Source organism: Phocoena sinus, chromosome 2 (genome assembly GCF_008692025.1).
Source record: "Phocoena sinus isolate mPhoSin1 chromosome 2, mPhoSin1.pri, whole genome shotgun sequence".
Classification (NCBI taxonomy): Eukaryota; Metazoa; Chordata; class Mammalia; order Artiodactyla; family Phocoenidae; genus Phocoena; species Phocoena sinus.
This window is the reverse complement of record NC_045764.1, coordinates 61639306-61665327: the sequence shown is the minus strand read 5'-3', so window position 1 is coordinate 61665327 and position 26022 is coordinate 61639306. Positions and strand designations below refer to the sequence as shown.

Below are 26022 nucleotides of genomic sequence, written 5' to 3'. Positions count from 1 at the left end.
GTTTCTGTATATTTACCTATTTAATGTGTAGTCACAGAATGTGTGAGAGTATGTGTGTTTAGTATAAATACAAACTATCTTTGTAGATGCCGTTTGACCCTTTGCCCTTCTGTCTTTATTTCTGTGGTAGGATAGATTATTCTAGAAGTTGAATTTGCTGCATCAGAGGGTATATGTATATTACTATCTTTTCATATGTTTATTTGCCTTTTGTATTTGTTCTGTGACTTACCCTGCTTGTAGCCTTTGCCCATTTTTCTTTCTTTTTTTAACTGTGAAAAGCACATGAGATTTACTCTAACAAATTTTTAAGTGTATAGTTCACAGTATTAACTGTAAGCATAATGTTGTACAGTAGATCTTTAGAACTTTTCCATTTTGCATGACTGAAACATACCCATTGAACAGCAGCTTCCCATTTCCCATTCTTCTCCCCTCAGCCCCTGGCAACCACCATTATACTTACTGCTTCAGTGAGTTTAGCTACTTTAGATACTTCATATAAATGGGAGTGGCTTATTTCACTTTGTTTACATTTATTTAAATTTTTATTGACATGTTTACATTATTTAGCATAATGCCCTCCAGGTTCATCCGTGTTATCACATATTGCAGAATGTCCTTTTTTGTGACTGAATAATATTCCATAGTGTGTATAAACCACGTTTTCTTTATCCATTCATCCATTGATGGACGCTTAGGTTGATTCTGTATCTTGATTATTGTGAATGGTGCTGCAATGAGCATGAGAGTACAGATATCTCTTCAAGATCCTGACTCCAGTTCTTTTGATTAAATACCCAGAAGTGAATATTGCTGTATCATATGGTAGTTCTATTTTTTATTTTTTCAGAAATCTCTATACTCTTTCCCACCAACAGTGTACAAGGATTCCAGTTTCTCCACATCCTCTTCAATACTTGTTAATTTCTGGCTTTTTGTTTGTTTGTTTTTTATAATGGCCATCCTAGCAGATGCAAGGTGATATCTTGTGCTTTCAATTTGCATTTCCCTGATGATTAGTGATGTTAAGCATCTTTTCATATACATATTGGCTATTTATGTGTCTTCTTTGGACAAATATCTATTCAAGTCTTTTGCCCACTTTTTACTTGGGTTATTGGTTTTGGAGGAGTTGTCAAGTTGTAGGAGTTCCTTATATCTTTTGGATATTAATCCCTTATCAGTTGTATGGTTTGCAGATATTTTATCCCACTCTCTAGGTTTCCTTTTCACTCTGTCTCCTTTATCTCCTTTACTGTGCAAAAGCTCTTTACTTTGATGTAGTCCCATTTGTCTATTTTTGCTTTTGTTGGCTGTACTTTTGGTGTCATATCTAAGAGATCGTTGCCAAAACTAATGTCATGAAGCTTTCATCCTATATTTTCTTCCAGGAGCTTTACAGTTTCAGGTCTTACATCTAAGTCTTTAATCTTTTTTTTTTTTTTAAGATTTTTTGATGTGGACCATTTTTTTAAGTCTTTATTGAATTTGTTACAATATTGCTTCTGTTTTATATGTTGGTTTTTTGGCCGTGAGGCATGTGGGATCTTAGCTCCCCGACCAGGGATCAAACCCACACCCCACACGTTGGAAGGCAAGGTCTTAATCACTGGACCGCCAGGAAAGTCCCAAGTCTTTAATCATTTTGACTTGATTTTTTATGTGTGGTGTAAAATAGGATCCATTTTCATTCTTTGCATGTGGATATCCAGTCTTCCCAACACCATTTGTTGAAGAGACTGTCATTTCCCCATTGCGTATTCTTGGCATCCTGTCAAAGATCAGCTGACTGTATGTACGTAGGTTTATTGCTGGGTTCCGTATGCTATTCCATTGGTCTATTTGTCTGTCTTTATGCCAATACCATGCTGTTTTGATTACTGTAGCTTTGTAATATGCTTTGAAATCAGAACGTGTGAGGCATCAGATTTGTTCATCTTTCTCAAGATTGTTTTAGCTATTGGGGATCCTTTATGGTTCCATAAGAATTTTAGAATTGTTTTTTCTCTTTCTGTTAAGAAGTGCCCTTGGGATTTTGGTAGGGATTGCATTGAATCTATAGATCAGTTTTGGGTAGCATGGACATTCTAACAATATTCAGTTCCTCCAATCTATGAACACAGGATGTCTTTCCATTTATCTGTATCTTCTTTGTTTTCTTTCAGTAATGTTTTGTAGTTTTCAGTGTACAAATCTTCCATTTCCTAAGTTAGATTTATTCCTAGGTATTTTGTTCTATTTGATTCTATTGTAAATGGGATTGTTTTTCCTAATTTTCTTCTCAGGTTGTTTGTTGTTAATGTACAGAAACAAAACTGATTTTTGTATGTTGATTTTGTATCCTGTAACTTTCTGGAATTCGTTTATTAGATCTAACAGTTTGTGTGTATGTTGTGTGTGTGTAATCTTTAAAGTTTTCTACATATAAGAGCATATCATCTGCCAACAGAGGTAATTTTATTTTTTCCTTTCCAGTTTGGATGCTTTTTTACTTCTTTTTTTGCCTAATTGCTCTAGCTAGGGCTTCCAGTACTATGTTGAATAGAAGTGGTAAGAGTAGGCATCCTTGCCTTGTTCCTGTTCTTAGAGGAAGAGCTTTTAGTTTTTCACCATTGAGTATGATGTTAGCTGAAGACTTTTCATATATGGCCTTTAAAATGTTGAGGCCATGCATTCGTTTCCTGGTTTGTTGAGTATTTTTATCATGGAAGGGTGTTAAATTTTGTCAGATTCTTTTTCTGCATCTATTGAGATAATCGTGATTTTTATCCTTTGTTCTGTTAATGTGGTATAGCACATTGATTGATTTTTGTATGTTGAATCATCCTTGCATCCCAGGGATCAGTCCTGCTTGGTCATGGTATATGATCCTTTTAATGTGCTCTCAAATGTGGTTTGCTAATAGTTTATTAAGGATTTTACATCTGTATTCATCGGGTAGTTTTCTTGTAGTGGCATTTTTTGGCTTTGGTATCAGGGTAGTGCTGGCCTCATAAAATAAGTTTAGAAGTATTCCCTCCTCTTCAATTTTTGGGAAGAGTTTGGGAAGGATTGGTGTTTTAATTCTTTAAATGTTTGGCAGAATTTACTTGTGAAGCCATCTGTTCCAGGGCTTTTCTTTGTTGTGGGGTTTTTGATTACTGATTCAGTCTCCTTACTAGTTATAGGTCTCTTCAGATTTTCTGTTTCTTCATGATTCGGTCTTGGTAGGTTGTAAGTTTCTGAGAATTATCCATTTCTTCTAGACTATCCAGTTTGCTTGCATATAATTGTTCACAGTAGTCTCTTATAATCCTTTTTATTTCTGTGGCATTGTTATAATGTTTCCTCTTTCATTTCCGAATTTGTCTTCTCTTTTTTATCTTAGTTTAGCTAAAGGTTTGTCAATTTTGTTCATCTCTTCAAACAACCAACTGTTAGTTTCGTTGATGTTTTTCTGTTCTCTGTTTTGTTTATTTCTGCTCTAATCTTTATTATTTCCTTCCTTCTGCTAACTTTGGGCTTAGTTTGTTCTTCTTTTTCTAGTTCCTTGAAGTATAGTTAGGTTGTTTATTTGACATCTTTCTTGTTTTTTAATGTAGACTTTTATTACTACTATAAACTTCTCTCCTAATACTGCTTTTGCTGCATTCCATGAGTTTTGGTATGTTGTGTTTTTGTTGCCTTTACCCGGCTTTCTATTCTGTTATCCTTTTCTTATTGATATGTAGTAGCTCTTTTGCATAGATCCTTGTCTTTGTGTTTCAAGTATTTTTCACACTTGTTGGTCTTTCAACTTGATTGTAGTTCTTTCATCAGGTAGTTTAAATTTTAAATTTTTGATGTTGCTAAATCTATTGATTTTTTTCCCTTGATGGTTTCTGTCATACTTAAAAAGGCCCTCCCATCCCCAATATTATAAAATATATATAGTTATTATTTTATGGTTGTATTTTTTATATGTAGATATTAACTGCATCTTGAATTAATGGGAAGGATGTGAAGTAGGGATCAAACTCCTTTAAAAGGCAGTGTTAAATGGCTGCAGTGTTCTGTCATGTGGATAGCACCTTCATGTGTTGCCTGTGCCCTTATTGTCACACCTTTAGGCTATTGTAAGTTTTTCCTATTATTAAAAATACAATCGTACTATATTTCTAGTTGCTTCTTTCAGGTAGATTCATAGAACAGAATTACAAGATCAGGAGAGACTAAGAAAGTAAGGCAGTTACAAGCAGGGAGTTGAAGGTGCACTGCCTGCATTTGATTCTCAACTTGACACTCTTGGATCACTTTGCAGCCTTCTTCAAGTCACTTCCTTGTGTGTTCCTTGTTCCTTGGTTTTCTCATCTGAAAAATGAGGGTAATAATAGTACCCAGCTCAGAGCATTGTGCTGAGGTTTTAACTGTTTAATGCACATAAAACACGGGATAGGTCCTGGCACGTGGTTAAGTATTCAGTTATTACTGGTTGTTGCTGCTGCTGTTGTTTTTATTGTGATGGGTATTTTAAGGCAAGTGACTTTCAGAAAAGGTCATGGTATTTTAATATTTCCCTATGGGAATATAGGAGATCCCATTGCCCCAATCCTTGTTATCATTGAATATTGTCATTTTTGTAAAGCTTTTCTAATTTTACGTATGAATAACGGGCTCCTTCTTTGCCAGCCCGGGGAGGGGGTGCACTCTCCTCTGTGTATCCTCTTGAACCTCAACATTAAACTGTTTTCTTTAGGAAATGGCTTATATTGCCTTCTAGATCCCTTTTATGGAGTTGTATTTTAGAACTTGAAGTCCACCTGCTTTTCAGTATGTGATTTTTTTTTCCCCCCCCAGATTCATCAGTCAGCCCGCAGCAGTTCTCCTAAGTTCATTCCTGTGGCTTGTTCTTCAGGTACTGATATTTATTTGAGCCCCTACCATCTGCCAGGCCCTGTGCCAGGTGCACAAGCCTCACAGAGGAGTAAGTTACTGTCTCTGTATGAGAGAGACTTAGCCTGGGTGAGGCAGCGGGCAGCAGAGGGGCAGCTGGCCTCAGAGTTGGAATGTGTATACCGTAGTGCTGTCCCCCAGGGTGTGGGGCTGTGGGGTTGGGAGAAGCCCTAGGAGATGCTCTCAAAGTTGTAAACGGGGCTGACTCGAAACACAAAGTGCACCTGTGTGTTCTGCCTGAGGAGACCTTCTCTGTGGAATCACACACTTGAAAAATTATTTTTACTTTATAAAATAATTCATCATAGCATTTTTTTTTTTTTCGGTACGTGGGCCTCTCACTGTTGTGGCCTCTCCCGTTGCGGGGCACAGGCTCCGGACGCGCAGGCTCAGCGGCCATGGCTCACTCACCCAGCCGCTCCGCGGCATGTGGGATCCTCCCGGACCGGGGCACGAACCCGCGTCCTCTGCATCGGCAGGCGGACTCTCAACCGCTGCGCCACCAGGGAAGCACCATCATAGCATTTTTAAAAAACGTGTTCCCCGGTCCGGGAGGATCCCACATGCCGCGGAGCGGCTGGGCCCGTGAGCCATGGCCGCTGAGCCTGTGCGTCTGGAGCCTGTGCCCCGCAACGGGAGAGGCCACAACAGTGAGAGGCCCACGTACCGAAAAAAAAAAAAAAAAAAGTGTCCTTCCTATACATTTAAAATATGTAGTTTGAAGAAAAAAGTTTGATGACACTTTTCTGAAGCACCAACTTCGAGCAGGTTTCTTGACTTCTGTTCTCAGACGAAGGTCAGATGAGGTGTTCTCCCACTCAGCTCAGCTGTGGCTGAGCTGAGCTCTCCAGCTCTGGCTTTCTGAGCTCTGTGGTGTGAAGTGATGTCAGCAACCATTATGGATGTTCATGTGGTAGGTAGTTCACGGGCTGTAATAAGCAGTGCTGCCAGCTCGAATTCTGCAGATAAAAGGAGCTGGGACTTTCCTCTGTGGCGCTCAGACTTAGACTTGGCTGGGCCACTTCACTCTTTGGCATAGAGGTGTCCTCATCACCAACAGTGCATTTTAGTTTTTCTTCCTCCTTTTGTAGAAACACCCCATTTCTGGGCAGTCTTCTTGATTATTGCATGGAGTGATTATATGCCTAGATGGAAAGGTTGGACTGCCACCCTCTCTCCCCTCCCCCACCCTTCCTCCTTTCTACTGCTTAATCAGAAAAGTGTCCCTTGGCTCTTTCCAAGCCACCGAGTTTGAATTGATCTTTGTTGCTTGTAAGAGGTGGGGAGGCACTTTCTGGTTCCTGCTAAAGTTACCTGACAGCGGAAGGTGTGCATCTGATAATTATAACTCTAGTGCTTCCAAGGCCTGAGCGATTGAGCTAAGAGCAGTAATCCTGATCTTATCAGGAGGGTTTTGTAGTCCAACAGTGTTGCTTATAACAGTATCTGTTTTACTTCCTGGGGCTCCCCTCTCCTTTTAGGATTCTCCTATAATCCTGCCCATTACCCCCTTGTGCATGTCTCATTACCTCCTGGGATCAGTTAAAACTGGGGGGGAGGGCAGAGATGTTTTTCTTTTCTTCCTCCTGAGATCTGGGAATTGGACTTTTAACATTACAACATCATCAACCCGCCCAGTAGTAGGATAGTCACAAATGTGGTATAGATAATACCTACAGAGCCACAGGTGTAGCCAAAGAAAAGGTAGTTTATGTGTTGCTTATTAAAAAAATTATAACAATACTAACAGCAGCACTATTCAGCCTGAATACTTTTGTTACACATCGTATTTCAAAGTTATTAACTGATATCCATGAGCTTGGGATCAGCCCTTTGAAGTCTAGTGATTTAGCTAATGACTGCTTTGAGGTTCAAGTCCCAGGAATTTGCCCAGATCCGAACCTTGGGTGGGATTCAGAATCTATTAGATTCTGGAGAGTAGACGGAAAGGAAACACATGAATGTTTGTGTCTTCAGAGAACACTCAAAAATCTCTATAAAAGTTGTGGTGTGTGTGATGGTGTTCTAAGGATGGGGCAGTTTCTGAGAGGTTTCAGAATATGGGGAGCTCAAGTGAAGAGTTAGTAGCTTAGCCTCTGCGCTTTAAACCTGAAGGAAGGGGTTAACTCTTGCCTTGGGGAGGAGTGAGGAATGGGAACTAAAATTGCTTTGGACATCTGAGCTGTGCTTTAATAAGATATTCCAGGTGGTCAAGGAGTAATCCTAAAATAGCCTAGATACTTAATTGCTTTTAAAGTCAGGCGCTCCTGTCTCTGGGGAGGTACAGCTCTAAGGAATGCAGTACTGGCTCCTAAGATCTTAGAGGCGTGGTCTGGTTGGGCTTTTTTTTTCAAATCCCAGTAAAAAAGCCCAAGGTACCTTTCTTGGGTCAGGAGATGCTGGTTAAATGCCTCTCTTCCCACTGGAAGTTTGGCAGTGAGCCTTTGGCTCTTGCTGCTGCCAGCTGCCATAACCTGGCGTCCTCCAGGTCTGTGGGATTGTTCTTGTCACCCCCGACGCAACCCCGGAGACAGTGGTCTGTTTTCATTAGTGCTCAAAGACCTCCTGCTTGATCCCCTGCCCAGCGTCTCTCCATTTTCATCAGAACATACCTTTCTCATGATAAGATTCAGATTCATCCTTCTCTTTCTCTTTCATCCCCTCAGTCCAGATCCGGTTGATTCTCTGACTTGGCTGCTTCTTAAGACAGTCATTTCTCCCTGGTTCTACTGCTTTCCCCACCCCCAACCCAGATTATCAGCGTGGGCTACTGCATAGCTGGCCAGCCCCAGTTCTGGCTTTCCCTCTCAAATCTTCCATACCGTTTACAAAAGTAATATGTTAACGTCGTAAATCATTACTGAGGAGCATTAAAAATATATTTTATTAAATGAAGAGTCATATTGCTCTCATATTGTGATTGTGTCAGTTCACTAAATTATTCTGTAATTTCAATGCAGTCCGAATTTTCTTTGTTGCAGGGGGTGGGGAAGAAGCCAGTGATGGGTCTTGACAAATGATTCAGACGTTAATCTAGAAAAAATAAACAGTTTTTTAAATCATCTCTCTCTCCCTCTGCATTAGACTATAACTTCCAAGAAGTCAGAGGTTCTTATCTGTCTTGTTCTTTTTCCCTCAGAACCTTTCACAGTATCTAGTATATCCTAGTGATCAGATGTTTGTATGTGAATGAATGTAATGAAAAAATTGAAAAGTGAAAATCCCCCAGGATTCCAATCCGATTGGGGCCTGTATACGTTTGTATGTGTATATTATGTATTTTCCAACAAAAATGGGTCATTAAAATCATCTAAAGCACTGATTTAATCATTTATTTTTCTGTTCAGAAAACATCCACCGCCTCCCCCCTCTTCACAGTTCAGAGTTTAAATTTCCTCCTGGTATTCAAGGCATTTCACAGCCCGTTTCCACGTTAACTATTCAGACTTGCATCCTCCCTGCCAAAACATGCCTTGTTTATCCCCCACTCCATGCTCCTTGAGACTGTAAATCTCTCAGCCCATTCTTCCAGGCCAGCTTCATCTCCACCTCTGGGCCGCCTCCTTTCTTCCACCTCCTGGGCACTCTGTGTTTTGGTACTTTGACTTGCTCTATTAAGTGCTGTGTGTGTTCAGCTTGTTTTTCCAACTCTGTGGTAAAACTCCTGGTGGTGGGAACCACTTTTTGGGGAGAGTGGGTAATTCTTCTCAGCAGCTTGCACAATGCTCTAACTGGGGTGGGTTCTCAGGAAATCAGCGTTGAATGAATTTATCCTAGGCTCTTTGCTTCTCAGGACAGAAAGGGCCCCTAGGGGCCCTCTCATCCAGTCCTATCTCATGTTGGAATCCACACCATGACATCCCAGACAGATGGTCATCTAGGGACAGGAAGCTGCCCACCTCCTGCGAAGTCCCACTCCATTATTGGGCAGTTCTGATAGTTAGAAGTCTTTCTTCTAATCGACCTGAAATCTTCTCCCTGTTAACTTTTGCTCAGTGACTCTAGTTCTGCCCTCTGGGGCTTTAGAGAAAAAAGGAAAAGGGGAAAAAAAAAAAAAGACAACCCTGCTTCCTCTTCTACAAGGCAGCCTTTTAGATTTTCAAGGGTAGTGACTACATTTCCCCTTCCAGGGTTGAGGTGTTGAGGAAGCACTATTTAAATTTTGAGTTGCAGTCAGATTAGACTTTGATTTGTTGTTTTTTCAAGGCCTTTTATTTGCATGCTGGCCGTGCTAGGTGCCATATTCTTCTAGTCCCCTCAGAGGCATAACCCACTTGTCTGTCTGTCTGTCTGTCTGTCTCTCTTCTGAGAGGAATGTGGGGGCTTCTCTTAGCCAGGATGTTCTGTTTTGGAGGTAGTGGTAAAAGGTTAGCAGTTTTTGTTTTTGTTTTTCTTTGCTGTACGCGGACCTCTCACTGTTGTGGCCTCTCCCGTTGCGGAGCACAGGCTCAGTGGCCATGGCTCACGGGCCCAGCCGCTACGCAGCATGTGGGATCTTCCCGGACCGGGGCACAAACCCGTGTCCCCTGCATCGGCAGGCGGACTCTCAACCACTACGCCACCAGGGAAGCCCAAAGGTTAGCAGTTCTTATTCCAGTAGCCCCAGATAAGTCTCCTGGGCAGATGCTGTGTGAGGGCTGGTGTTCTGTTTGGCTGCACCTCCCAGATGAAGCCAGTGAGAAAAATCAAGGAGCAAAAGAATCTCCCATTGATAGAGCCGTCCAAGGCCAAGACTTGGCATTTGTAGACATTCTGTGTACAGAGGACATTATTCTTCTTTTCCTCCCTTTCTCCCTTCCTGATGTCCCCACCCAGAACAGTAGTTCTTTCCATCCACGAGGCAGGGTGGTATAACAGAGAGCCAGGCAGACCTGGGTTTTAATGCTGACGCTACCACTTGGGAGCTCTGAGACTGTAGGAAAGGTAACTAACCTACTCTTTGAGCCTTTGTTTTCCTATCTCCAAATAAGCACCTCTACATTGTAGAATTAAGGGAGAAAATGCTTGGGAAGCTCCCAGTCTAGTCCTTGTTACACAGAAGATGCACAAACACTAGCTTCCTGCTCCGCTTTCTTCTTTCCCCAGCCTTCTTTCACTACCAATTTTGAGAGATTTATAGGCAAAACACCCGGTGGCCTCCCTGGGGGAAATGAGCTGAATGTGGGTAGGGTAGCCAAAGCTAGCCTTGGGTGGGTATTTGGGAACAAACTGTCAGTTTCCTGTGAGCTCCTGGTGAGATCAAAGCCGTTAAATCTAGCTCTCAAGTAGGAGAGGCTGAGAAGGTGGTAAATGGCAGTGAGCGGCCGCTCTGGCTACTGTTGATCCCACACGTTTCTCAGCTGTTGAATGCTGCTGCCTGCTGCCCACAGGGAACAAAGCCTCTTCCCCCGGCTGGTGGACTTGCACATGGCGACCCTTCAACTGAAACGCTTGTCTTGGGGACCCCTCTTGATCTCTAAACTGTTGAGTGGGGTGCGTTTTCCCCACACTTGCTTCTACCCCTCCCTCCTTTCCTCCACCACTACAGTCTCAATCAGGCACATTCTACATTCAAGAAATTCAATCATTTCTGAGCTGATAACTTTCTAGCAGGCACGCCCACACCCCGCTGATAGGCCAAGAAACCTGCACATAAACTTGAAGTGCATAAGTGAGCTGTGTTTTACAGCAGTTGATCAGAGTTAAGAGCCAAGAAAATAACTGCTGAAGCCTGTAATCCTCCCAATGAAAGGAGGAGGGGAAAATAGGAGTTGTGGGGTTGGAGGTCCCATGGGGGAGCCCATCCCTGTCTCTGAGCAGATGTGTCAGTCTTTTTGTGTGCTGGGGGCTGGGGATACCCTGACAGGATGCTTACAGACTGGGGACACAAGCAGGAGCACAATAACCAGAACATGAGGTGACACAGCCCAGAGGAGAAAGACACTGGTGGGCAGAGAGGCTGCACGGAGGAAACAGCATTCCAGCTAGACGGTGAAGGGTGCGCAGGGCTTAGGAAGTACTCTCACCTCAGCCAGAAAATCCTGTGAATCAGGGTTGAAGTTTAATTGCCTCAAAACAAAGTAATGCAAAGAGAGTGGACATTTCCCCATCAGCCCCATCTGAATGTTTTAAATTGTATAATGGCCCAATTTTGCCTTGGACAAAAGAAAACACCTCCACTCCTGGGCAGCTCTTTTCCTGTGTTTTCTTTAAATAGTAGCTGACACTCCTATCTGTGTAATGGGTCAAACAGTGGGATTGCTCAAAGAATGTAGTGTCCTATTTCCGTCCTGTTCTGACAAGTCTCCCTGTCCTCTGTGGTCACTGACGTAGTGCGTGTCAAGCTAAAATCCTGTCTCTAAGCAGATTTTGAATCTGAGTGGTTCTTACTTAGTGGGCCGTGGCTAGTACGGTCTGACCATCCCACTGCTCGGACTCTGCTGAGATTTGGGCAGAGCTGGTGAAAGCCACGGGGCCACGACGACCCCCATCCCCATCCTACAAGGCATTCTCCTCCGTTCCGGAGCTGAGCCCTCACACTCGGGTGTTCATTTTCACACGTAGTCGTACCCGTGGTGGCACTGGCACTGGTGTGCTTGTTTTTACACTCCCTTACTGCTGTGGAAAGCCCTGTCTGAGATTCTAGGCTGTGGATTCCATCCTCCCCACCCAACTGAGTGTTAAATAGTTTCTGAGTGAGCATTCAGAATGCCTAGAAGTTACTGTGATTAGGAAAAAACTGTGTTTTCATCCCTCTTGGTGACCGATAAAGAATCCTCCTGTGAACAGAATCAGCTTCAGATCTCCAGCTAGAGAGTTGGGAATTGAGCTGCCACAGTAAACAGCTGACATAACAGAAGCAGCAATGATCCCCCATTAAATGTCTTTCAGCTGATAGGGGCCCCAGGGATAATTGACTTTCCAGCAGGAATTACTGGCTCAAACAAAATCACTGGGCATTAGGGTGACCTACTGCAGCCTTTGAAAGGGGACTGTAACTCTGTCTGGTTTTGCTGAGCTGACAGGCATAATTCATCTTGATTATTCATTGTGCTAGTTGCCAGCAGATGACACCAGATTTCTGTTGACTGTAATTACGTGGGGGTGGGTTTTAGCTTTTTTTTTTTTTTTTTTTTTTTTTTTTTAAATAGTGTTCCTCCTGCTTGGTTGTTGGCCTCCCTGAGCTGAAGGTGCTATAGGAAGATTTCTACAGCATCTGCCTGGGGAGATGATGTGTGCACAGTCAGATAGCATTTCCTGAGCACTTCCGTACACACGTCTTTTACTAGATAAGCAGGGAAACAATTTGATGTAGCCTGTTTCGTGTCAACTGACAGGGTGTCACTTCTTCTTGGTTATACTTACCTCTGTGTGCGCTAAATTGCTGCTCTCAGAAAGTGGGTCTACATCTCAGAGCCCACTTTGAGTAGGGGAAGCAAAGTATGGCCCCAGAATTTAACTGAATAACCTGAATACCCTCCTGCTTTCAGGCAAGCTTTACTAAAGAGAGAGGACGGAATTAGAGCACGCTTTCATTTACTGGCATGATTTTACGAGATCCTTAAGCAATCCAAAGAATGTCCTCCCAAGAAACCTGCTCCCCAACCCCAGATGTCTCTCCCCAGCCACTTACACACCCCAGCCAGCTGTGTGGCACACGTGTGTGCTTGTGCCTATGGGCACCTTTGCTCCTGGGGGAGAAATGAGAGAGTGATGGTCTCAGTGTGTCCATTCCCATCCCTGGGTCCTCCACTGACAGGTGGGATGAGGTGAACAGGCGACTTCTGCTCTGACATTTCATACTCCCCACTAGCAGAGGGCCTTTTGGACTCTTCTGTATGATATATATGTCTGGTTTTTTTTTGTTGTTGTTGTTGTTGTTTGCGGTACGCGGGCCTCTCGCTGTTGTGGCCTCTCCCGTTGCGGAGCACGGGCTCCGGACGGGCAGGCTCCAGCAGCCATGGCTCACGGGCCCAGCCGCTCCGCGGCATGTGGGATCTTCCCAGACCAGGGCACAAACACGCGTCCCCTGCATCGGCAGGCGGACTCTCAACCACTGCGCCACCAGGGAAGCCCTGTCTCTGTATTTTTTGAAGAGCTGCTTAATTGGTTCAAAAAAAAGGTTAATGCCTTTTAACAGTGATTATAGTTCATCAGGTATTCACTGGAGCCTTATAAGTGTCAGGCAGTGTGCTGCGTGCTAAAGGTACAAAGGTGAATAAGACACTGCTCTCAAGGAGCCTACAATATGTGGGGATGACAAATAATTCCAAAATAATATGTGAAATTCTAAGCTCGAAATGTACAGAGAGTCCTTCCAGAGTACTTGTGCAGCTGGGTGTGAAGGGAAGGCTTCCCATAGAAGATGATGCCTGATTTGAGAAATGAGAGTTGCCCAACTGAATAAAAGTGGGAAGCAGATTTCAAGAACATAAACGAAAGCATATTTGCCATTTCCTCCTGTTCAGTTGAATGGTGTTGGTTTGACCTAATCAAGTGAATTAGGTTTAGGTTTTCATTACTTCTCTAATGAAAATGAACTTCACCCTAGTGTCACAGAGTCTCTGTGCCTTGGGAATAATCTCAGGCCCTGAGGGCCCTCATATCACTAGGCAGTTCTAATCGCTAGAGTTAGGCTTTCTGGTGGTGAGGCTTGGCTGAGAGACCACAGGATCTTCGAGATCTTCGAGATCTTTGTCTTGCTCCCTTTGACCCTTTATCTTCCACTTAGAGTGTTGTGTGGGAGGCCAGGCTAGGTATCTTCACAACATACCATATAATGTACAAACACATCATAAAACATACAAACATATGCCATATAGAACCTGCAGGAAAGTGGTGCATCTCAGAGTGATGGCTCCCAGAAGATGAGCTAGGTTTGAGCAGGCTCTCAGAAAACTGGGCCTTTGTGTCCTCCTTCTCCAAGATTATCAGGTATAAGTAACACCCACCCCCCTCCAACAAATGGAGATGATTCTTCCACGTGACTCCCTCTGGTTTTGGAACCATAATTGAAAGCATAACAATAAGATGTCCCTGTTAGGGTGGCAGGGACAGTTACTCGAGCCGTCAGTCTTTCAGTGTGAGCCAGGAAAGCACAGTTGCTAAGGGTTCTCATCTGCACCCTAAACGATTGCCTTCCCCTCTCTCACTCTCTTCCTACTCCCTTCTGAACGCTGTGCTTTGTTCCCCTTTAGAATGGTGGTTTGGCCTGGAGTGATGATGCAGATGGAGGCCGGGGAAGAGAGATCTCCCGTGATTTTGCCAAGGTCTGTAATGTTTCCTTTGTGATAACGAAAGGGGCAGTTCTGCAGTGGGTCGTTTTATCTGATCCCCAAGGAATAAGGATAGAGGTGGCCTATGAGTCACATTTGTAGTCATTCAGATAGATGGTTGTGTATCACTGGTGTAAGACTTCCTGCATAAGATGGAATTTTTCACTGTGGTGTTTTTTTTCTCCCCTGGGGGCTTTGGGATTGCAGCTGTATGAACTGGACAGTGATCCAGAAAGGAAAGAGTTCCTGGATGACCTCTTCGTCTTTATGCAGAAGAGAGGTGAGTGTTCAGTCTACTCATCGTTTCAATTCACTGAATATTTATTGAGTGCCTACTGTGTGCAGGTCACTGTTAGCCATCCTCCCTGCAGAGTGCCAGCATCTTAGCCCAGGAGGACGAGAGCCACTTACTGCCAGTTGGTCCCATACTTATCAGAATAATAGACAACCAGGTTGAAGGGGGCAAAGAGGGCCTGGGTAGAAAATGAATGGAATGATCATCCAGATTTGGTCCTGCTTTATTTTTGTCACTGTTCTGATTAACTGGTCTCTGGAGTCATTTCAAATTCAATTATACTTTTTTCTTAGCCTTATAGCAGTCCTGGATATCACTTAAACTGGTATATGGGGCTTCCTGCTGTTGCGTCTAGCTTAATAGAGTCTTAGGAGGGCCAGTGAAAGAATAGAGGCCCTTCAGGATTTGTTGGGAGGATCTGAAATGATCCACGAAAAGGAAAAGCTAACTCTTTTTTTCTTATCCATTGGCTCTTTGATTTTTGCATTCACTGGCTTGGTTGGGGTGTTCCTGCAGTTTAAGTATAGGGCACATGGGCATCTGCCTTAAAATGCACCTTCCCACTTCCCTGTCCTTCTCTCCTTCTCACTCTTACCCACCCACCCACCCCCAGCCATCTCCTCTTTGGACGATGGCATGTCTGAGTCTTGAGCCCAGTGACTCAACTTCCTGGCTTTGTATCCTGTCACAGCAATGGGTTCACCAGCTGGGTCAGCCCTCAGGAAGCATGGGCAGAACCCCAGCCTCTCTAGGAGATGATCCTCTGCAACCTGTGTAGCTCCATCTTCTTCACCTCAGGACAAAGCTGTAAGGGAGAGCTGCTCCTGCCAGCATGTTCCCTGGGATACTGCCTGATCATGTATCCCTTGGTTTCTGTGTCAGCTCCTTTATTGAGACCTGGGAATGAAATCCTCCTCTTTATCCTGGGCTGAGCTATAATGACAGCCCCCAGCAACTAAATATGCTGAGTTAACTCCTCTCCCTCCCTCTTCCTCTCCCCACCAGCCCCATCCCTCTTTCTCTCCCCCTCCTTCCCCTTCCTTTACCTTCCAAAGCCTTATTGCCTTCTTAGTAGCTCGCCTATTATTGCTGGTTTGCTTACAAAGGCAATCGAAAGTTTTGAGTCTCCGTTTTCCCCCATCCCCAAGCCTATCAAAGCAGTCTAAGCAGCTCTAATTAGTTTACTCCTCCAACTGTTATCTGGAGCTGCATGTGTCAGTAAAAAACAAGAATATAATCCCGAAAGATAATGTAACTGGCAGCAATGAAACTCCCTGGTTGCCCTGAGAGAGAGAAATCCACTTAATACTTTGGTCTCCCCCTCCAATTACCTTTTAATTATTTACAAGCTCCACAAGCCCAGCTGGTGCAAACCCGGGAGCTGATCTCATCTCAGAGGGGCTGCTATAACAATATAGATTTTAATCAGCAGTGTGGCTCCACTGCTTTATAGTCTATTGATACTTTATTGTTTTTCTCCCTTCCCAAAAGGATTTTTAGTTATATCAGCCTAGCCAAGAGTGAAGATCAGTAATTGTTTGTTTATTTCTATATGTCCCCACTAGACGAGGCGCTCCTTGAGGACAGCCACTTTGTCATTTCTCCAAGTCCCCAGTGCTAGCACAGGGCCAGACCTGGAGGCGGGTGCTGCTCAGGACGTGTTCGCTGTAGGAGCAGTCCTGTTGGTTTTCCTAACTCAGCTGCCCCACGCAGGGAAGCTGAGCTTCCCCTCCCCCACCTCACTCCCACCCACAGTTAGACAGCGGCCCGTGATTGGAGGTCAGCAGTAGAGAGCAGTGTGTGCTGAGCGTCCCACTATTGCACAGCGCTGGGGCTACCAGACTGCCACCTAGTCTATTCCACCCAAAGCAGGAGTAAGAAACTCTCTTTGATCATGTCAGTTTATGGTTATTCAGGCCCTGAGTAAATCTTTTTTCTGTCTTCAGCACTTATGTTAGGTATTTCACTATTTGCTGGCATCAGCAGTAGAAGGGAGATAGTCAAGTCAGTTTTGCTACTTGTTAATTACTCTAGTATAAGGTTTCTCAGCTCCAGCATATTGACTTTGGGGATTGGATAGTCCTTTGTTGGGGGTGGCACCCCCCAGTCTTGATAACCAAAAATGTCTGCAGATATTGTAAATGTCCCCTGGGAGACAAAACTGTCCCCCTGATGAGAACCACTGCCATAGAAGGATAGGAAAGAAGGTGAAGATCAAAAATTTCCTCTGCAGAGAAACTCTTCAGGGAAATCATCTTATCTCCACTCAGGTAGCAATGTTGAGGGCGGCAGGGCCTGTGTCGGGCAATAGGATGAACTCCCCGTCCGTGGCTGAATGCCAAAGGAATGGGTGCTGGGGCCCTATCCTAGGCTGGAGTGTAGGGACCTGAGAGCTGCTGTAGCTCCAGCATAGGGAGAGTGGAGGCAGAAACGCGGGGCACGCGTGGTGTACGTGGTCCAGGCACGGCTGAAAGAACCCTTGTCTGTGGCCTGGATGAATCAGCTGGCACCAGACTGTGAAGAGCCGTGTTTGGCCAAGAAGTTAGCACTCCTGTCTGTGACATAGCTAAGTTATTGAAGTTAACATATGAGAAGTATCGCCAGAGCTGTGCTTTCAGGAGGTTTGCTGTGGCAAACAGTGTATAGTTGGGCTGAAGAGGGAAGGCTGAGGCAGGGAGACTGTGGAGGTTGTTCCCTTTAAAATCACAGTGTTCTCCTCCCTGGAAAACTCACGGTTGATGGTCTAAATTAGAATGGGCAGTTCAAGGGGACTGGGGGCAGTTTGCGCTTCTAACCATGGGAAGCTTGCTGTCTTTACTCTTCGCAGAATGGGGAGACCGAGGGCCCCCGGACATTTGCGACTTATTTGTCACTCCCAAATTGAAGTGTCTGGGGCACTCAGGAGCCCAATCTTGTTAGCTGGCTGGGTGCAAGGAAAAGCCTCACAGACCCTGGCAGTGGGTCAGCAGCTCATCCTCCAGAGCTAATATGAAGGATAAGCAGTAGATTTCAAAGGAACCACTGAAAGCAACCTGAGTTTGAAAGGCCCGGTGACGCCCACCTGGGCTGTGAGTGGGCCGGGCAGCTTTGACGTGGAAGGCTCCACTGCAGAGGAAGTGGACCGGGCTCCAAGGGTGGCAGGACACAGCAGGCGGCCCCAAATGACTGCAGCTGCAGGTGATAAAACGGCTGTCCAGTGGGAGAGGGGCCCAGCCGTAACCGCTGCTTTGTGCTGGGTCTCTCTGGCTTGTTAACATGTTCGGGTGAATTGACTGCAGCAGATGGGCCTTTCAGCTCGAGGCACCTTGGTTTCTAGGCCAGACCGGGTGACTTGCACCTCGCGACCCCTCCCCCACCCGCAGAACAACCCGGCCCAGAAGGCGCCTGAGAAGAGGCCGAGGCAGTGCCCAGTCGGGCTCCCTGTGTCCTGCCTGCCTCAGGAACGGCTGCTGCAGCCTGTCGGGAGGCATGCGGAGGGGGAAAGAGCTCTGGACTGAGGAGTGTGAAGCCAGTGCTGACATCCCACCCTTTTCCACGATCCTGAGCAAATCCTTCCTCTTCTGGGGGCCACAGTTTCCTTATCTATAAAATGCGCAGGTTCAGTTAGAATCAATCTGGAAGTTTCTTCCAAGTTCTCTGTTCTTTGTTATGTGTCCCTGATTGTGTCTGTTGCGCTACAAAACAGATAATGAGCCACCCTAGATAATCAAAATAGAAGAAAAGCCCCTTGAGCAATTTTCTGTCAAAATAATTGTGTAAAAACTACACCAGGGACCCCCAGAACCAAATGCTTCACTCCTTTCCTTGGTGAATCATGTGTTCCTTTGGCTGACTGAAGACAAACTGAATTAAACAAGTTTCCTTTGATTGTGCTTCCCCGACAAATGTTTCTGTAGAAAGATGGGTTAGATCTCAGAACACCCATGCCTCTTTTTCCTCACCTTTTGCCATGTGCACGGGCACGTTTTTGCATGCCCGTGCACACACACACACACACACACACACACACACACACCCCTTTCTTTGTCCAAAAAACAAAGCCAAACATTTGTAAATAAAATTCTTTGTCTAATTTAACTCACGGTGGGTGATTCCTGAAGTATCATTCCCTGGTAGATTTTCCAGGGGGTACGGAGAGGGGGCGGTGCTAGTTTGGAAGTCTCATAAGCAAAGGCTTGTAAACAATTCCATTCTTCCTTCATCACTAAGGAAGAAGAGCTTGTTCTCTTGTTCCCCAGGCAGTGAAACAGAAGTGTGGTTTCATCAAAGAGGAGGGAGATGATTTTGCTGTTAATTTTATTATTGTTACCCCATGTACTTTACAGAACCCTTTCAACCCACTATCTGATCTGCTGCTCCCCACAGCCCCAGCTCTGTGGGGTGGAGAGAGCAAAGGTTATCACGTTAGCCATGAAGACCTGAGGCTACAGAGCCAATTTAGCACTTGGTCTCCTAATCCCCAGGCCAGGACTTTTTCTCCTCGCCTGCACTGCCCTTGAGAAACTTGGCCCCTGGCACCAGCAGCTCCATCACTTCCCACTGGGGCAGTGGACAAGCCTCATCTCTCCTTCAGCCTTCTGAGCCCCAGAGACAGTGGCCCGCCTCCACAGGTCGGTCTCCAGTAGGGTCTGACAGCATCTAACTGATTAACACGAGGTAGAACTCTTCATGCAAGAAGAGTCTTCATCTCAGGGTAAGGCGGCTTATCTCTCAGGGAAGGGCAGGTGTGACAGTTCACAGTGGCTGGCACAGAAGCTGCCATCTGTCAAGGCAGGTTGGGGTTGGGGGCACGGGAGACAGAAGCCCTAACGGTAGCATCTTGCGCACACCCGGAGTGCCCACAAGCAAGGATCTCCCCTCCAGCCCCCGTCCCAGCTCGGCACACCAGGCTAAGGACCTGCTTGGTCATGTGGAAGACAAGTTTTGTCAAGACCTCACCGGAGAACTGCCGTCCCTCCCCCACCAGTTCTGTTCAGGGCTGCAAACTGACCTTGGTTTTCCCAAATGGATTGTTGGATCTGTTTTTGATGTGTATATACAAAGAATTTACTGTGGGAAAAGGGCTTGGTCTGCCTCGAAGTGCAATTTGAGTGTTTTTCCTTCTGTTGTGTGCTTATCTATCCATCTCAGGCAAGGAAATGTTCGTGACATATATTGCTTTGCCTTTTGGTGGAGGGAGTTTCTTGTATATTCTTTGTATCTTGCTGTAAATGGTCTGTGCCATGGCCACTCTTCCTGATAGACTAAAATATGTTTGTCTTTGTCAGATAAAATAGGCTTCGGGGCTTCGTATTCTAACTTTACCCACAAATGAAAGTCCAAAATGCAAATCTTTGTCTTAGGCCAGATCCTTTTCTCTCCCCAGGTGATGCAACCGCTGTTCAAGTACTGGGGTTCCCCCCCCCCACTTTTAATAGTCATTTAAATACCTTATAAGTACCCAGTTATCCATGATAATGAGAAGAGACCCTGGTTTTTGAAAGGTGTGATTAATTTGAATAGCTCACTTTTGTCTTTAAATTCAACCTCTTCCCCTTCAAGGTCATTTATTGGTACTTCTAGCACTTCGTAAAATGGGGTTGATAGTTTTGCCTCCTTTTTTCCAAGGTGAGCCAATATTCAATAAATCGTCCTAAGGTTGGCGTAGGGAAAGTTTGAAGGGAGAGTTTGACCCAGTTACACTGTGGGAAAATCTACTAGGTCTTGAGAGGGAGGGGCATGGATTGGCAATGGAAGCTCAGACACCCATGCACTGCTCAGGCCAGAACACCCCTGAGTTGTTGCACCTCTCCCCGGCCAGCCTTCCACCCCCTCTCCTGGAGACTCGGGCCAGGTCTGTTGACCAGCAGCAGGCGAAGCAGAGATGACCCGACGGTCCACCTCCTTCTAACTCCTTAGCCTGCTTCTCTGAATGTAGTTTTTATGGAAGGAAACAGCACAGCCATAACCATAATTTTATTTTATTATTGGCCACAGTGCACATACTGTTGAACTTCACCTAAAGCAATTAGTCTGCACTAGAGTATCAAGAAGGGTAATGGGTTTAAAATTAGCCTCTCAGGTTCGGTGCCTCCAGAACTCCCATGCATTGCTGGTGGGAATATAAATGGGCATAACCACTGGAAATCTGTTTGGTAATATTTACTAAAGCTAAACATATGCCAACCCTATTACCCAGCAATTTCCCTTCTAGGTGTATCCCCAGTAGAAATGAGAGCTTACGTTCACTGAAAGACACATGCGAGAATTTTCGTAGCAACACCATTCATTATAGCCAAAGAGTGGAAAGAACTCAAATTTCCATTGGTAGTAGAATGTATGACTAAATGCTGGCATAGTCCTGTAGTGGAATACCGCACAGCGATAACGAAGAATGAATTCTTGCTGTACCCAACTGGGATGACTCTCACAGGCCTAACGTGGAACAAAAGAAGCCAGACACAGAAGACTGTATACTGCATTCTTCCACTTATGTAAAGTTCAAGAAGTCACCTATAGTGATACATGTCAGGATAATAGTTACCTCCTGTCGGGGGGGATAGGGGATGGATATTGATTGGGAATGGTAATGGAAGAGTTTTCTGGGGTGCTGGAAACGTTCTGTATTTTGATCTGAGGAGTGGATACAGGGGTATGCACAGCAGTAAAGATCTGGTGGGCTGTATACTTAAGATTAGTGCACTAGGCTCTGTCAGTTAGACACCCCCCTCAGTGGGAAATCGGAGGTAGAGGGCTGAAGCACGCGTGTTGGTATTAGGATATTTGCGCATCCTTGCCTCTGCCCTGACCTGTGGAACAGTCATCTACTCACTGCATGGCACACCACCAGAGCCTGCTGCCCAGTTTCCCGGTGGGAGGTATTTTCCACATGAACAAGTCAGGGGGAAAAAAATCACCAGTCATTCCTCTGCTTGTTGCTGGGGAGCAGGACTGGAGCAGGGCGGGAATTAATATGCAGAGGAATAAGCAGGAGGCCTGCCTGCCTGTCTGCCTATGCACATTCCCTGCTTAACGTGGGACTTAACTCTTCTAGGCTCCCTGGTCAGCCGCCCAGCTCTCTTGACAGGCTATGGAAATGATTAATGATCTTGTTCAAAGTCAGGAAAAAGCAGCGAGGGTCCTTGGCAGGGCCACGCCCTGGGTCCTGGGCCCTCACCCCTGACCAGTAGGCAGGAAGGCAGCCATGCGACTCTGTCTTGGGTCCCTGCCCCCTGATTGCTTCTGGTCTTGACTGGAATGTGCCCATTCTCTGTGGTGGGGAGGAAGTGGCCCTCCCCCCAACATTCCTGCCATCTCCCATCTTTGTCTCTAGTGCCAGAGGAGGCTGTCTCCCCGCTCTGCCCTCACCCCCACTAAGCTCTGTCTCCACGGTCTGAGTGCTGGGCAGACGAAGACGAGCCAAGTGCCAGGGAGCAGCTTTTGTTCAGCTCCATCTTCTCTGAAAGCTCCCGATCACGGCTTTGGCCTGCGAGCGCCAGTGCCCAGCGGCATTCCCACCTCCAAGGGTTAAAGCCCCAGGAGCCCCCACAGCTTCGCTGGGTCCCGGCCTCATAAAAGCCTTTTCCACATCTCCCTCGGGCTGCCTCAGGCTCCCCCGCTGAAATCTGATAAGGGGCCTCTTTGTTGGAACTGTCAGTCTCCTTTATTGAGGAGGGAACTGGAGACCAGCGGCATTTCTTGGGGTACAGATAAGGCCCTGGATTGCTGTCAGAGGGAGCATGATTAATTACCCTCAATCCTAGCTCCTGCTTTGATAGCAGTGACTGACAGTCCACAGGCTTCCCCATCAGGTGCTCCCGCCCCCTCTGGGAGGTGTGATGGGGGCGGAGATTCGGCCTCCTGCAGGGGCAACACTGGTGACCCACCAAGAGCTCCCTGCAGTGGCTGCTGGCCTCCTTCCTGGTTCTCTGCAGGTTGCATTTGCATTTATTGTGGACTGAGGCCTGTCCCCTCTCAGGTGAAGAGCCTCTTTAGAGGAAGATGTAATCCAGCCCAGAGAATAGGCCAGAGACTCCCCCACTTCCCCACAAGGCTAGAGAAAGAGCCATTGCTTATGGACTTGAACTTCACAGACCTGGTCCTAAGCCACACAGGAGCCCTTCATTGGAGAAGATCCCAAACCATCCATCTCAAGGTCACCTGGCAACATTATTTTGTAATTCAGGCAAGCTCCTAAAATCAAGTTACCTCCCTTGGTAGTAGTCACAACTATCAATTTTTAAAATTAAATTTAATTAAAATTTTTTATACAGCAGGTTCTTATTAGTTGTCCATTTTATACATATTGGTGTATATATGTCCATCCCAATCTCCCAATTCATCGCACCACCACCACCACCACCCCCCCAAACTATCAATTTTTGTTTTTAAGTTTTTATTCATAGACTCATAGGACTTTAGAACTGGAAGTCATCTGGAAGCAAATTCCTTGCTTCAGACTGACAGGGAAACTGAGGCCTGAATATTGTCGATTCCCCCCCCATCCCCACCCCCAGCGTGATGTATTGGTTTTCTTTCTTGTTCAGGTAGGGAAACTCAGCTAAAGGCCTTCTCCCCTTCTCTTCATAGTTGAGTCTCCTTGGACAAGGGAGGTGGCTACCAGGCCCACTAAGCACAGAGTAGACTGCAGAGAGAGACCAGCCTGAGGGCCCTGCCTCTCTCTTAGTTGTCAAAAGAATGGAAGCCAAGGCAGGTTTTGTGTCTGGATTGGCTGCATAATGTGAGAAAACCATGATGTCATCTAGAGCTGGGTCTCAGAATAGCTTCAGCTTTGTTTCTGAGGGTACTGAGGGGCCCGCCTGCACTGGGAGCTACTTTTAGCAGTTTCGTGGAGGGCCAGCCATGAGGAAGAAAAATGCCCATTCCCCTTACCCACTGATCCTGGAACCGGGGTGCCTGGCCAGGCCATAGGGGGCCCTGATGAGAGAAGTTATGACCCCCCACTTGCCCAGAGTGGGGCTGGGTTACAGAGCAGCCCTGGCCTGTGTTTTCTCTCCAGCGGTGCTGGGAAGAGGTCACTCTGGGGACTTGAAATGCCACTTTGCTCCTTCCTTGTCTTCTCAGGTCCAGTATCTACCTGTTTCCCTTGCCCCTGAGCAGTTCCCAGCCTAATGCAGCCACTCTGTGTGTGACTATAAAAAAGGCTAATTTTTAATGAAATTTCTACATCTATGACATTGTTGTCTTTGAAAGAAGCCATCTCAAATGACTAGCCATTTAGTCTAGTGACTACTCTGGGCAAATCTATAATTCCTCTCTGGGGAGCTGCCTTCAGAGGCAGTTTGAGCCACACTAGATAATCTGTCATGGTTTATGGCCACACCTCATCTTCACACAAAATCAGTATAAACAGCCTGGTCACTTCATCCTATTTTCCTGGCTTGTTTCCATGAATGACCATTTCTAAAAGTAAAACGCACCCTTTACATTGAAGATTTACCGCCCTTGGAGAGAATCAATGAGAATAGTGTAAACTCTGAAAGCTCTTCACAAACGGAGCGGTAGCTGGCTCTCCAAGGTGACAGTTCTGAAGGACAGCACTCCCCCGGCTGGGCATGCCCTGCTTGGCGGTCACTCACTCAGCCACGCCTGTTCTGTGGGCATCACAAACCCAGCCCGCTTGCCCTCTTTAACACCTGTCTCCCCTTCTCTTTGGCCCCACTGAATGAAGTCATGGTTTCTTTACCTTCTCGGAATCCCCAGCTCTCCATCCATGCCTGTGCCGCCAGTCCTCTTATTGTAGGACTCAGACACAAAGGGCTTAACCACTCTGGGCCTCGGTTCCCCAGTCTGTTTAATAAGGGTCGTGACCCCCCTAATGAACCTGCCAGGACCTGAGAGGAGAGGGTGACTTCTGTTCAGGGCTGTCAGCAATTAGACGCTTCGAGTTAGTGACAGACCCTGGTGGGCACACCACAGCAGGAAGGAAGGAAATGCGTTTAATATTCCCAGTTGGGTTAACACAGAGCTGGTTGCTTTGACTCTGAGAAGCAGGTTGGTTGGTTGGTTGGTTGGTTTAATCTGCATGGTAGTTTAGCTTATTAAACATTCTAATATTCAAGACATGATGAAGGAAAAACAATCCCTGCCTTCATTGAGCTTACAGTCCTCCTGGGATACCAGACGAACATATGTGAAACAAGTGGAACTATTTGCTGAACTTGTAGTGGTTATAATAGAAATTCTGAGAGGAAAGAAATCCATGTGAACTGGGGTAGTTGGAAATTTCTTCCCTGGAGGGAGTGAACGTTGAAGGCCAGTGTAGAGAGGATTTGAGCGCAGACGGGTCATTTTAGGCTTGATGAGGAGGGACAGTAAAACAAAAAGTAGAGGAGAGAGGAGCTTGGCTTTAGGGGTGAGGGTGAGAAGACCCAACTGATTGGAGTGAGAGTGAGTTGTTGAGACACGCTTAAAAATACATCGTACGTAATCTTCTAAGGAGTGTTGGGGAACCCGAGTCATGCGATTGAACATGTGAGGTGGACTGGGTCGGCAATAAGAGTCATTGTGGGTTTTTAAACTAGGAAGCGAGTAATGGCGTGAAAGTGGTGTTTTCATTAGATGTCTGGCAGCAGCGTGCAGGTTGAGCACGTGGATTCAAAGCTGCTGGGGGCATCTGACGTGAGCCGGCGAGGGCCTGGCCCAGGGTGGTGGCTGAGGGCCGGAGAGAAGATGGCTTTGAGAGGGGCCTCAAAGCAGTAATCCGGTGAGCCTCCCGACAGCCTAAAGGTGGGTGAGAGAGGAGGGAGAGGAGCCATTGCTGCCTCGGAGGTTCCTACCCAAGACCTCAAAGAATGATGGTGCTGCGGAAGAAGAGGAAGTGATGGGAAAAGGGAGCTGACCTAGGGATGAAGGTGAGCTCACTGTGGACATCTGACCTGGAAGTGAACAGGTCACATGTGTAAAGATGTTTCTGGAAGCTTCTGGAATTGAGAGCTTCGGGGACTTGTGTGAGGGGGCCTCGGGAGTGGTCCTCCCAGACTCTCCAGGTGATGCCCCGAGGGTATGAACTCGCCAAGGCCATGAGCGTGCTTGGGCAGACAGGCCTGCAAAGAAGGGAGACCTTAGCCCTGTCCTGCCAGGAGACCAGTTCTGCGGCATGAGACTCCTGTGCTTGTGACAGGAATAAGGTCTACTGTCCAGAGCAGCACAGGGAGAGGTAGTTAACCAGCGCGCGAGCTGTCGTGCCAGCAGTCCTCTGATATTTTACCAGTGAATCTTTGAACTTAACTTATGGCCCCTTTGTCCTTGACCCTCCAAAGACCAGCCGGTCAATACAAAGGTCTTCAAGACCTCTAGCTCCCTCCCCACACTGAGAAAAGAGGCCCAGTCCCACCATAGCAGTGCCACGTGTTCGTGCTCACGCTACTTCCTCCTCATAAACGTGGCACCCTTCACTCCACTCTGGCTTGAATTACTCTATAAAAGAGTTGGTGAGGCCAGTGTTCTAGAGCTGAGAAGAAAATGCCATTCCTTCAGGGGGAAGAAGCAGGAGGAGCTGAAACAAACAGCCCTTCTCTAATCAAGCTGGCATAACTCCACCAGGCAGGCAGTGAGACC

General features: G+C 46.1%; 1 protein-coding gene across 2 annotated transcripts in view; it reads left to right on the top strand.

The window, feature by feature from the left end:
- ARID3B (AT-rich interaction domain 3B) overlaps window positions 1-26022 on the top strand; it is a 53672-nt gene that overhangs the window by 17752 nt on the left and 9898 nt on the right. For both annotated transcript variants that reach the window (XM_032623371.1, XM_032623370.1), the window contains exons 3-4: window positions 14091-14162; window positions 14376-14448. In XM_032623371.1, coding sequence (XP_032479262.1) covers window positions 14091-14162; window positions 14376-14448 — 145 coding nt within the window. The remainder of the gene's footprint in view (window positions 1-14090; window positions 14163-14375; window positions 14449-26022) is intronic.